This window comes from Falco cherrug, chromosome Z, assembly GCF_023634085.1.
Source record: "Falco cherrug isolate bFalChe1 chromosome Z, bFalChe1.pri, whole genome shotgun sequence".
In the NCBI taxonomy this organism is placed as follows: Eukaryota; Metazoa; Chordata; class Aves; order Falconiformes; family Falconidae; genus Falco; species Falco cherrug.
Genome location: NC_073720.1, coordinates 40,398,889 through 40,411,139, shown reverse-complemented (window position 1 = coordinate 40,411,139; position 12,251 = coordinate 40,398,889). Strand labels below are relative to the sequence as shown.

At 36.8% G+C, this 12,251-nt stretch overlaps 1 protein-coding gene across 4 annotated transcripts in view; it reads left to right on the top strand.

Annotated features, from left to right (window-relative positions):
- The window catches only part of SMC5 (structural maintenance of chromosomes 5), a 49,657-nt gene that overhangs the window by 680 nt on the left and 36,726 nt on the right, over nucleotides 1-12,251 (top strand). For 2 of the 4 annotated variants that reach the window (XM_005435733.4, XM_014277188.3), the window contains exons 2-6: nucleotides 1,166-1,307; nucleotides 2,456-2,508; nucleotides 4,772-4,934; nucleotides 6,641-6,775; nucleotides 7,845-7,985. In XM_005435733.4, the coding sequence (XP_005435790.2) occupies nucleotides 1,166-1,307; nucleotides 2,456-2,508; nucleotides 4,772-4,934; nucleotides 6,641-6,775; nucleotides 7,845-7,985 (634 nt within the window). The remainder of the gene's footprint in view (nucleotides 1-1,165; nucleotides 1,308-2,455; nucleotides 2,509-4,771; nucleotides 4,935-6,640; nucleotides 6,776-7,844; nucleotides 7,986-12,251) is intronic. The other 2 variants (XM_014277192.3, XM_014277191.3) reach the window with 2 other exon arrangements.

The following is a 12,251-nucleotide window of genomic DNA, read 5'->3' as shown; positions in this document are numbered from 1 at the left end:
CTCTGCATGCTTTTCTTTCCTCCCAGTTAGGTGATTGTCAAGTAGTGGAGGGGAGAGTGCACAAGACGTTCGTAGGGCAGCGGGACAGGCCTTGGGAACCATCAGGATAAAGTGTGCTGTTACCTTTTGCACGTGCTTTCTCCGGTTTCTGTGTGTGGGGACACCGTTCTGTTAGGAGCTATTATAGTTACCAGCAGAGATTTTCAGGCCACTTTCTTATGGCTGGTACGCTCATAGCTCCATGTCAGCCTTGAAAACAGTTTTGAGTAGCGTGGTTCATGAATCAAGCTATAGATGCCAAATGAAGCTTCAAACATAGTAGTTTAAGCCTCGACATTAAGGGTTCAGGTACCTTCTTTTCCAGGACTACGTGGGTTATGCTATTGTGTTGCCATTAGCTGCTTTGTGTTTCTTCTTTGGTGTTAGTGTCTCAGTTCTTTTCTTTGCATTTGGTACAGTGTGGGAACAGAACAGCCAGCGGTGGAGTTTGTTATGAATGTGGAATGTTATTTATCATACCGATATTAACAGTTTGTCTTGAATTTACATGTTTGGGTTTGGTCTCTTCCTGTAGTTGCTATTCCAGTAGGCATACCTGATGCACATGATGAAAGATCTCCAATACAATTAAAAAAAAAATCACTAATAACAGGCTAATGATTTAGGTTCTTATAACTCAAGAACGCTACTGTGTTATTATCAATAGGATGTTCCACAGGCGGCTTGTAGAGCTTAAGACACAAGTACCTTGCAGAGGTTAGGCACGGGGAATCTCTGACTGCGGTGCAGCATGCAGCTGGAATTAAATGTAACAGGCTTGACTTCACTCTATCTTCTTTCTGTCTTTTTTCTTAATTGTAAAATAATGGGATGTCATAGTAAAGTCAATAGAAATTGTCATGTGGCTGGATTTCATTCTTTTTAATAATTTCTTTTGAAGACAGTTGTAAATGCTCTGGCTGATAGGAATGTATTCCTTGATGTTTGATTGTAGTGTTAGTTTTCACTCTGAGATTTTCTTACAAAGTAGTATTTCAGGTTTGAGTCTAGATTTGATAAAATTTTCTGTCATAATTAATGTTATCATAAAGTGTTTTAAAGCAAGTAAATATTTTTTAAGGTGACATAGTGTTTACAAGGTTCAAAAAATTGCTGTACTTTCCAGAACATATGATTCCTGTGAAGTATATCCAGGACCCAATCTGAACATGATCATAGGTGCTAATGGAACAGGGAAGTCAAGCATTGTTTGTGCCATCTGCTTGGGACTGGGTGGAAAACCTTCTTTCATAGGGAGAGCTGATAAGGTAACTATGAACTTTTTTATTGTTCGTGCTTAAACTGAATTTCATTAAGAGACCTTTCCAGCATAGGAGGGGGGAAAAAGACTGTCTTCCTTGATTTGCTTTATTTTTATAAAAATAAAGGTATGCAAATTGTAAAATAACCTGATGCAGAGACAAAGGCTTTTACCAAAGGGGTTTGGTTTAAACTAGTTGTTTTGGCTGAATTGTGAAATGGAAACAAGTGAATCGTACTGGAACCAGAGCAGACCAGAGGTTATATGTGAAGATGTCTTCAGCCCCCACAGTGGGGTAGGAAAATATCAGTTAATGCATAAAAAACATTTGATCAGAAATACCAGCTAAAGGAGAAATAAAATTAAAAAACTCCAACTTAATTTCAAAATATATAGAACCTGTGGAAATGAACATGTCCTTACAGGGTCTGAGAATTTATCTAAAAGCATGGAGCTGCTGATCTTTGACATAAATGGAAGTTGGTTTTTTGGATGGTTCTACGATTATTTTATTTTTTTACTCCTAAGTGATCACGTGTTGACATTATAGTAGGAAGTTTGTATTGTCAATTTAAATTTTTCTCTTGCTTCTTGGATATTCTGTTTGGATGGAACATATTGCAGTAGATCTTCTGAGCACTGAATCTGGGTACCTAAATGATTGTACATATTCTGTGATTGCAGCTTAGTTTTGAGGAAATGTATATACGGAAATTGACTGCATGGCAGCACTGTGTGGTGGTATTTTCATTGGCTTTTCATGTTTATATATTTTTATACTATTAGATTTGGAAGTTCTATTAGTACAGGTATTTGCCAATGTCTTTCGTTTGTATTGCATTTGTTCCTGAAGGTCATGAGTTCTTTCTCTGTGGATCTGCTGGTTATAATTGGTTCAGTTTTGGAGGTTGAAATTGATCAGAAATTGCTAACCTATGGAGGAAGTTCTAATGCTGCTAGTCAGTAAGGAAGATGATAGTGTTGTCCTTTATTTTTAGTTAATACACAGCCAAAATACGTTTTAGCTTGTAATTGTAAGTTTTTAATAAAATACCGCATTGCAGCAACTCTATTATATAAATATGTAGTTTTGTAAGAGATTACATTTTAATACACTGTTATTTTGCAATAATGATTTCTATAATTATTTTGTAGGTTGGTCTCTTTGTAAAGCAGGGGTGCTTGAAAGGTCTAGTAGAAATTGAACTGTAAGTAGTAAAACAATATTTCCTCATGCATTTTTAATCAGATTATTTCCCCATATAGTAATTCTTGAAGTTGTGAAAAATCTGGTGTAGAGGAGTGTCTTTAAGCTGGTGATTTACTTTCTGTCTCCTCACCCCCCACCCCAACTTCACTTCAAAATTTTAAGGGTCAATAATTACCATGCAAGAAATAAGCAGTGATGTCTGTTGTTGATTTTGCTTTCTGAAGCATTTTACCTTGTCTTGATGTACAAAGGATACATAGATAAAGATTGATGTAGATGGTGTGTTTATCACATTTTGATTGTTTCGATTTACATTTAAGGTTCGGATGATTCAGATAGTCATTACTACCATTATGACATAGTGGTTAGAAATTATTTTTAAAGAAGAAAAATAAAAAAAAGACAAGTTAAATTTTAAAACCAGATGTTCTGCTTTCACTTTCTTATACTGATACTGCTGGTATTAGGGGCTCCTCTACATTCTTACTAAAACATGGCATACTAAAATAAAAGAAGAAAAAAAAGTAAATCTGGCTAATGCAGTCTTTTTAGGTAAGCTTTTGCAAAACAAAGCAATTGAAAACCATTTGGACTCTGTAAAATTCCATCAGTAACTTGTGGTTACAGGGCAATATTACATGCTTCCTGTAAGGTGTTCTTTGGGGTTTTTTGTTTTTGTTTTGTTTGGGTCCTTTTGACAACTGGAGAGTATTCCAATGGAGTTCATAAATGAGTGCTTCTTTTCGGAGATCTTAAAATGAAGCTGCAGTAGCACAGGTGGTTTGATAAGCCTTAACCTGATCTGTTTGCATAAACTAAATAGAACATGGATGTAATCAACTGATTCAGAGCCCATGTTAATTTGTATAAGAATTGGTCACCCTGATTAGATTGTATAACAAGAAAATCATGTTAAGGAAAAAAAAGATGTATTGGGACAGGTCTTTGAAAAAATCCTATCCTCTTTCATTCTTGTGGGAGTGATCGAGTAAGGTATTCTTTGGAGACTGGCCAAGTAGTGGCATAGGGGACAGGATAGTATAGTTGAGGTTCAGATAGACAGTGTGATTGATCCAGCATAGATACAACTTGATGTTACTTGAAAGTCTGAAGAGAGATCTGCAGTATGTCAAGACTTCATATGTTTACTGTAATTGTTGCAATGTAGTTCAGTCCTTTAAGTAGAAAATTAAATGCAACATGTAGGGTAAGAGCAATGCTGCAGAAGACAGCTTTTTGACAGGGATTTTAAAATTTGAGTTTTATAAGCACTTACTGTCTTGGTTGAATTTGGATCTTAGATTGTAACTAAAATCAAGAGTTATAGTAGTAAAAGGTTCTTAATTTGATAAAAGAAAGGAGCATATCTTTGTAGGTCTTTTGAAGGAAGTCTAGTATATTAAAATAAGGTAGTAGATACTTGTGAGGAAATAATCATACAGCTTTCAAGAAGTAGGCTCATATCACTGTGGCACTTATTTCTAACACTGGAAGCTGTTGAATTACCCACTTCTGCTCTTACCTCTATTTTTAAGTCTTCTGAGGTAGACAGCTGCTGAACTGTTATGACCCCTTATTCTCCATCTTTAATAACATGCTGACTGAACAGACAGTAGACAATTTCTGAATCAAAACAGTGACCAAAATTTCAATAGTGACGATCTCATTGTTTGTTCATGAGGCATCTTAACCAGATTAAGTTTTTGAAGAGAAGTGTTGAGTTAGAGAACCTGATGCATCTTTGCTGTTCTTTAAAAACAGAAAATAAAGTTATTTTTTACACTGTATGATACTATTTTTATTCCCATATGGAATTTATATGCACAGGTTATTGATGTAGTTCTGTACACTAATACTTACTTTAAAGGCATAGCATTAGTGTGCACCTCCTGCATACCAATTTTAAAACTTACTAAACTTCATATAAAAAAATACACTTTTATGTAAACTGTACATATATAAAACTAAATTAATGACTTTAAATAAATTCAGCATGAGTAACTAACTCATTTATATAATAACTTAGAGCCTCTGAGTTAAGATTTGCAGATATTCTTGATGTTTTCTGTGTGAGATTAATTCATTGCTGAAGTACTGGACATTTTCTGAAGTATAAAATGTGAATTTGCTGCTACTGTTCAGTTAATTTATATTAAATATTTAGATACCTAGAGGTTTTAATACCATAACTCTAACATACTTTGAAACTTTGTAACCTTTGCATATTCTCAAAGGTTTAAACGCTTCTTTTTACTAATCAGGTGTAAGACGCCTGACAATATCATTATCACACGTGAGATTCAAGTGGTGAACAACACATCAGCATGGTTTATCAACAAAAAGCCAACAACCCTGAAGACAGTAGAAGAACAGGTTGCAGCCTTAAATATCCAGATGGACAATTTGTGCCAGTTTCTTCCTCAGGTATGAATGAATTTTGAAGATGGTGCAAATGCTGTGTTTTGAGAGGGTTTTGTTGCTGCTTAGCTTTGTAGCAGTTGAGCGATTTAGTGGCATAGCACCAAGAATGAGAGGGATGAGGTAGCCATTGTGACCTTTAAGGTTCACTAACTGGACAGTTTTGTACCTGCTGTCAGCTCAAACTGAAATGAAAGCTGCTGATGTTACCCATGTTGGTGTTTCAAGTAGCAGCACTAGCAGTGGTATCTGTCCTGTCCTGTCCATGCTGCTGTAAGGACATTCTTAAGCAACAAATCTGTAGGGAAATTTTTCAAAGGTCTTGAGATCTAGCTGTCTCTGTACTTTTACCTGTGTGATTCCTGTAGTTCTGTATCCCTGACTTGCCTAGCCAATCCCTGCATGCACTTTTCTCTGGTTATATCCAGTCAATTCCTCATGATTGGATCCTGCACTTGGTAAGTGCAGGGGAGTTCTCTGGATTTCTTTCTCCAAAAACCAGAAAGCAATCCTACTGAATGATTGAGTACAGTTGCAACAGAGACTGCTACTAGAGCCTTTTTGGTAATGTCTGTGGTTCAGTGGTTTCTTGAGCATAGCATAGGACAAAGATATTTAGGATCAAATTCTTAAGAGTAAAATAATCCTGATGGAAAATTGCTCCTAAAGGATAGAGAAGAGTAAAGAATACTACAGGCAGTTTCCATATCTGAAGCCATGCTCAGGTATGTCAGGATTTCTATGCAGATAACAGTCACCTCACAATTGCACCTTAACAGCTACAGTGGGTTCCTTCCGAAGATGTTCCCGGTTCACATGGATAACCAGGGATGGTACTAAAAGGAAGCCTTACCTGAGTCTAGCTAACCATGGGTTTATTGTTCTATTCAAGGAGAAATACGTTCAAGAAGGCAAAAACTAAATCTAATTAAATTTCTAAAATTTAGAAAGCTAATATTGCAAAACAAATTTTTGTTTCTTTTTCATTTACTTATTCACAGTGTTTGTTTAGAATGAACTTTCTGCATGCTCTGTCAATGTAACTTTCATATTTAAACCAGCTTTTTTCTTTAGTACTTAGGTGTCAGTTCAGTGAATACTATGTCCTGAAAGTTTTGGTTTACTTGCTCGCTGTAATGACACTGTAGCAATGACAAGCACACCTTTGACTTCAGTCTTGGTTTTGAGCTGTTCCTCTGCCTTGGACAGCAGCAATGCCTCCTGATACCCTTGGCTGCCAGCCTTTATATTAACTTCCACATGGCTAAACTTTTGAGTTTATCATAGTATTTATACTGGGAAGGTGTAGCCTCAGCAGCTTGAGAAAAAATATTAAGAATAGAGGAATAAAACTTCTAATTGTCTTTACTAAACTATTTTGTTCAGAAGAACAATAGCCAATTCAAAAACAATGAACCAACCCATGTCTTCAACAGCCGCCCTCAAAAGCTGCTGGACAGCTAAGGTCTAAGCTCTAAATCATTCCAGAGCAACTCCAAGAAGACCATGTATGATCTCTTACAAAATGTTTAGGAGGGTTTGCTTGCTACTCAGAGATGGTCATCCTGCACTTAAAATTAACTTAGCTCTGATGTAATTTTCTAGCATAGAACTGTGAGTCAGGTGACCTTCATGAGAAGTAAGTTGCAGTATTTAAATCCAGTATTACTGTATTGCACTGTTCTAACAAATACTGTGTTCTTATTTTGTAGGACAGAGTTGGAGAATTTGCAAAACTGAGTAAGGTTGAGTTGCTTGAAGCCACTGAAAAGTCCATCGGTCCTCCAGAAATGTACCGGTTTCACTGTGAACTGAAAAACTTCAGAGAAAAGGAAAGAGAACTGGAGGTAAACATGCACATTATAGATAGAGAGCAGTGACTGTATGATAATTAACATAATAAAATTTAACATGAGGTCTTAGAAGGTGGTATACATTTACAAAGTCTGCAGCATGTTGATTTTACTACGTCATGCTTATATTTTGTCGCAGTTCATTCACTTGTAAGCATGAAGACATATGCAGGTGATCTAGATGGGATGCCTGTTGTACACTTCCCTGGGATTCTTGACTGGCAACAAGTTTTTTGGACAGATCTTTTATGCCTTTCAGAATTCGTCAGCAGTTATAGGGTGGTCCTTTGCTTTAGTCTTGCTGACTGCAGCTTCTATAAGTTATGGATGAGATTGTCACACCACTGCTGCCTGTTTTTCCTGGTTTGGAATATTGCAGACAGAGAAAAGGGAGAGTGTATGCAATAAGCTTCAACTTTGTTGCTGTCATGGTTTTAGGACACAGGGTTTATCCCTGACAGTGATTTGTACTGTGATCTTGCTAGAGTGCAGGCTTGGTGATCTTTGCAGAAATAATGTGTTCCTTGCTGTTACTGTTGGGAATGGTATCTTGGGAACAGTGTCTATTGTTAGCCATACAGGCCATCCTTTTAATCCTTTATTCTGTTCCTTTATGCTATTGTTTCTCGTGTGCGTGTGCATGCATTTCCACTCATAGATACCACATTCACATACCAACCTTAATGTTTCTGTTAAAAATATCTACAAGATGTTTCACAATCATTTTTGCTACTTGTGTTCATCAAAACTAGTTATGGTGGTTTACAAATGTCTAGATAAATGGAAGCTTGTGCTGTAGGCAGTAACTTCCTGAGAAAACAAAATATTAGAGTTCTTGATCTGAAGAAAATATTTTTACTTAAATTAGATTTGTTTTCATGGAAACTATATGATAAATGTACTTGAAAAAGCTGTATATTCCTAGTTGGGTTGTTCCCCTTTAATTACTGCTGTACTAAAGTGTCCTCTCATGTTAAATTTCTGCTTTAATGCACAGGTGAGGTGTGGAGAAGTGTTTTCACAAAGTAGATACTGTAAAATATGAAAATGTTTGTTCTTACAGAACTTGTGCAGAGACAAAACTAACTCTTTGGAGAAAATGAGACAGAGAATTGAACGATACAAACAAGATGTTGAGAGATACCATGAGCGCAAACACCATCTAGACTTAATTGAGATGCTTGAGAGGAAAAGACCTTGGGTGGTAAGTTTTCAGTTTCTTTCCAATATTTTCTTACCTAACCCATTTTTCCTGATTCTGCAATATTAGAAATATGCCAGAAGTTTCTTTAGAAGAAATTTGACCAGAGTTAACTTGAACATCATTACAATTGCATGGTTGCAAACAGGCTAGGTCTTGAAAGGCTGTTCTTGGCCTAGCTTTGATCAGAGGTTTGCTTGTGTATGTAGCTGGACTGAAGAAATTGCTTAAGTTGTTACTGGCTGTTTAGGAAAGCCAGCAATATGGGCCAAAAACAGTACTCCTTTTTATTCCATGTAGACACAACTGGTTTAATGGGCCTAGCCAGTTCCACTTCCTTCTTCTGGCTATAAATCACTATTTTTTTCAACAGAATGTGTTTTCTGGTTTGTTTTTTACAGGTTGCATTCTCCCTTTGCTAATTTTAATTTGTTAATTGAGGTTTGGTGTGCATGACATAAATCATGGTGAATATAGGTTGCCGACCTCAAGAATGTTGACATTTGGAGAGGTTAAAATTATAAACGAATTCAAAAGAGCCTAGAACCAAGGATGACAGGTCATTTATGCAAAGCAAAATAAGTCTTTCTGAACAGCACTTTTGACTGGTTTAGTTTTGATGTTGAGTGGTCAGTCATGTTAAATTGTTAAACAGTTTAAGCTGATGTTTTTATTATATTGAAGCAATAGGTTGTTTGCCTTATTTGCAAGCTTTAGAGAATTCATGAAATACAGGTACAGAGCTTGCTAAAGCTTACATGTGGTATTTGTGGAGGATGCAAAAAACTTTTGTGAAGTATATTGTTGCAATTTTGCAGAAAAGTTTCTTGTGGGTATACAAAGAACTTTGTCCCTTAAATCTTGAAGAGTAACTGGATTCAAGGCACGAACCTTCACTGCCCTCAAACCTCCATGCTAGCAGCACAGAGGGGTATAGGAGTAGCAATTTAAGTAGATAGATGGTGGTAGGTACTAAGGAGGTGGGCTGTATGCTCTGGGCCATTAGGATTGGACTTCCATACTTGCTGAATGATTTGGGTTTTTCCTCCTATACATGCATTAGCCTGGCTTAGTTAACAAGAATTTTATTAGGAGAGATGTAGGTCTTACGTTGTTAATGTAGATGGATACTGATTGTTGTCTACTGTAAGATATTTGCAGATACAGAGCTCTGAAGGCTGGTCAGAAACTGGTGGGGGGAAACTAAGTTAAGAACCTTACCTGCTGTCAGTTAAATTGTCTTCCATAAGTTTGAGAACATTGCTGTTATGTATGTGTTTCTTAAGCAAATTTAGACAGACTTCTTCACAGCTTACTCTTTCACTGCTGTGTTCCAACAGTTTATGTCACTGAGTATGTTAAATACTTCAGGTGAGTGCACTCAACCTGGAGAAATTTAACTTTTTGGCCACTGAATCCATGGAAGTGTATTTTGACACCTGCATGAAGTTCTGATATGTAGTACAGAATCAGTGGTGGGTACCAGATTAACCACCAGCAAGTGACTTCTGGTAAACAATCTACAGTTGAAATCAAGGGTCATCAACATAACTGTTTTACTAGGTAGAAGATATTTGACCTACAGGCTGCAAAAAAATTTCACATTCCATTGTGATCCTCAACATAAAAGATTGTTGCTATTTAGTGTGTTGTCAAATCCTCCTGACAGATCTATTGGTATTCTCCTGTATTGCAAAATACCAAGATCTCTAAAAGAAGAAATGCATTCTTTTACAAGGTCCTGTTTCTTTGTCATCTGACTAGCACTGTTTAATCCTAAGAAATAAATGGTTTTGGTGTCACTAAAATTGGGTTCACCAAAGTTCAGAGTAGCACAGCAGTTTATTCCTTCTGTGGATCTTCTCTCGCTCCTGTCCTCACCAAAAGGTAGGCTTCTACCTGTAGACCAAATAGACCTAGCTGTTTAAAATTTCCTCTGTAACAAAACAATACTGGGCTGAGCCTCCGAATCAGCCAGGAGGCAGATGTATAAATACTATGGTATGTTACTAAATGGAGAAGACGGACAGCCTGAAAACAGGTCAACTGAAAAACGGACACTAGACTGTTGATCATGGTTGAAAAGGCAGAGTGTAATGCTGAACTTGCTTTAACTGTTTGGCCCCTGTAGAAATGTGTTTTTATTCTGAAGACCACTACTTTTCACCTGAGGAACGCTTTTCCAGTCAAGTGTTTTTTCTAGTCAGTGCCAGCTGCTTCTCTATGTGGAGAATTATACACCGTATTTATAGATGTCTGTGTCTAATAGCCTTTTGAGCATCTGCTTTTAAATGCTATTAAATAGACTCTAGGAATACAATGTTAAAGATTGGGAGTCAAGGATTTAGGAGAAGTTTTATGTTCTTCTGTGTACCTTAGTGGGGCTTCTGTCAAATGATTGTGTCATCTACAGTCAATGATAAAATTTAAGGAGCTACAGTTCTTTTGACATAGATAGCCCTTCTTTTGTAGGGTCTTAAAGGAGGGAGGTTTCTTACCCCTCCAAGCTTAAGCTTAATGAAGTATGGTATACCATAAAGTATACTGTTTTGAGGTAGTATGTGTGTATATATCTATAGTGCTGTTCCTCCTACTGTAAATGTCCTGGAAACATGTAATTCTGAAAATGTGTCTTGGCCAAGCCATGTCCGTTCTCCTTTTCCTCTTCCATTCACAGCTGAGAAAAGCTTTTTTATGTAGTTTAGGTGCACATAGCTAAGGATCTGCAGAACTTCCACAGGATTTCAGCTCTCCCATGAGATAAGTGCATAATTACAAGCATCAAGGTTATTTGCTTAAAGGTTGCCAAAATACAGGGATCAAAAGTCAGGTTTTCTTAAAGTTTTGGTGAAGGGATTTAATGTATAAAAGCCATGTCATGACAGTTTTGATGGAAACTTGCCTGTGTCTTGTATCAGAAGAAATGAAGTGCATTGTATGTGTATTTGCTTGAACCTTGAGATACAATATCTAAGGCAGAGCTAAATTTTAAGCTTACTCTTTCAGCTAAGGGGAAGTATAGTTCCTTTACTTCTGTAACTTTGTAATGGTGTCTACAGATTGTACTCCACATCATAGAATTAGAGCAGCTTTTTTCAAATACTTTTTGGCTTTATGAAAAAGATACTATGAAAGAATTTGTATTTAATAGCCTAAGTTGATTAATGTGTGATTAACTGTGTGTACTTACAGGCAGAGTTATTAAGTAACTAGGAGAAAGAAGTAGCAGATAAAGCTCACTGTTACAGATAGAGCTTGCAGGCTATCTTTATTTCTTTTTAATGCTCCAAAACTTGGAATAATCCAAGTGTATGCTCTAAACCAGCAGCTTTCTTTAGTGCCTGCCAAATCCAATAGCTTTCTGTTCCTCTGCACTCCCACCTGCATATATCTACTCCTCCCTCTGGCCTACTGAGTATCTTTTTCAGAGTAATTAAATAAATATATTCTGGTAGCAAATTTGCAATAACCACCATTTAAACAATTTACTGCAAGAAACTTTCTTCCATCCATGTGAGACTGTTCACAATGTACTTTATTAGTTATGTACAGACGAGCACAAGAAAAGTGACAACCATGAGTTAAGTGTAGTATAACAAACTTAAAAAATATTATCCAGCCAGTTGCAAGAAGTCTCCTAGATCTGTATGTCTTGTTCTTTTGTTCTGGATTTTTTGTTTTGTTTTGTCTAGTTTTTCCCTCCAGAAAGCATAATACAAAAATATTCACTAGTGATGACTTTCTCCCTAAACTTTCTCCCCAAAATTCCTGTCTTCTTGAAGTGGAGGTTCTTAGTCACCGCACTTCTTCCCATCTCTTTCTTCTCAGGAGTGCATCTCCAGTTAAACTTCCTCGATAGTGACTTCTGTGGCATCTGTGGTGTATGATGGAGTTTTTCTTCCCCTGAGTTCTGGTCAACTCTGTCACTTTCCATGGTGTTCTTCAGGGTTGTATTTGTTACTGGCTCTGACTGTCTGTCCAGCTCCTTCCTTTTCTTTCCCCTGAAGTTTTCAATGGTTATTTGCTCCTCAGCTTGAGGACTTCTGCCTAAGTAGTGCTCAAACTATGGACAGAAGGGGCTAAAGAATTACTTTTTCTGCACTGGTCCCAGATGGATTTAGAGGCAAGGTAATTGCAGACAAGTTGGTTGTTTCTTCTGCTCTGTGAATTGCACGTTTTTTAAGAACCATTAAATATGTGTGCTTGTTCACTGGGAACTGAGTGATCCTCGCATCTCCTAGTCATAGTGACTAGTAACAAGAGGATTAA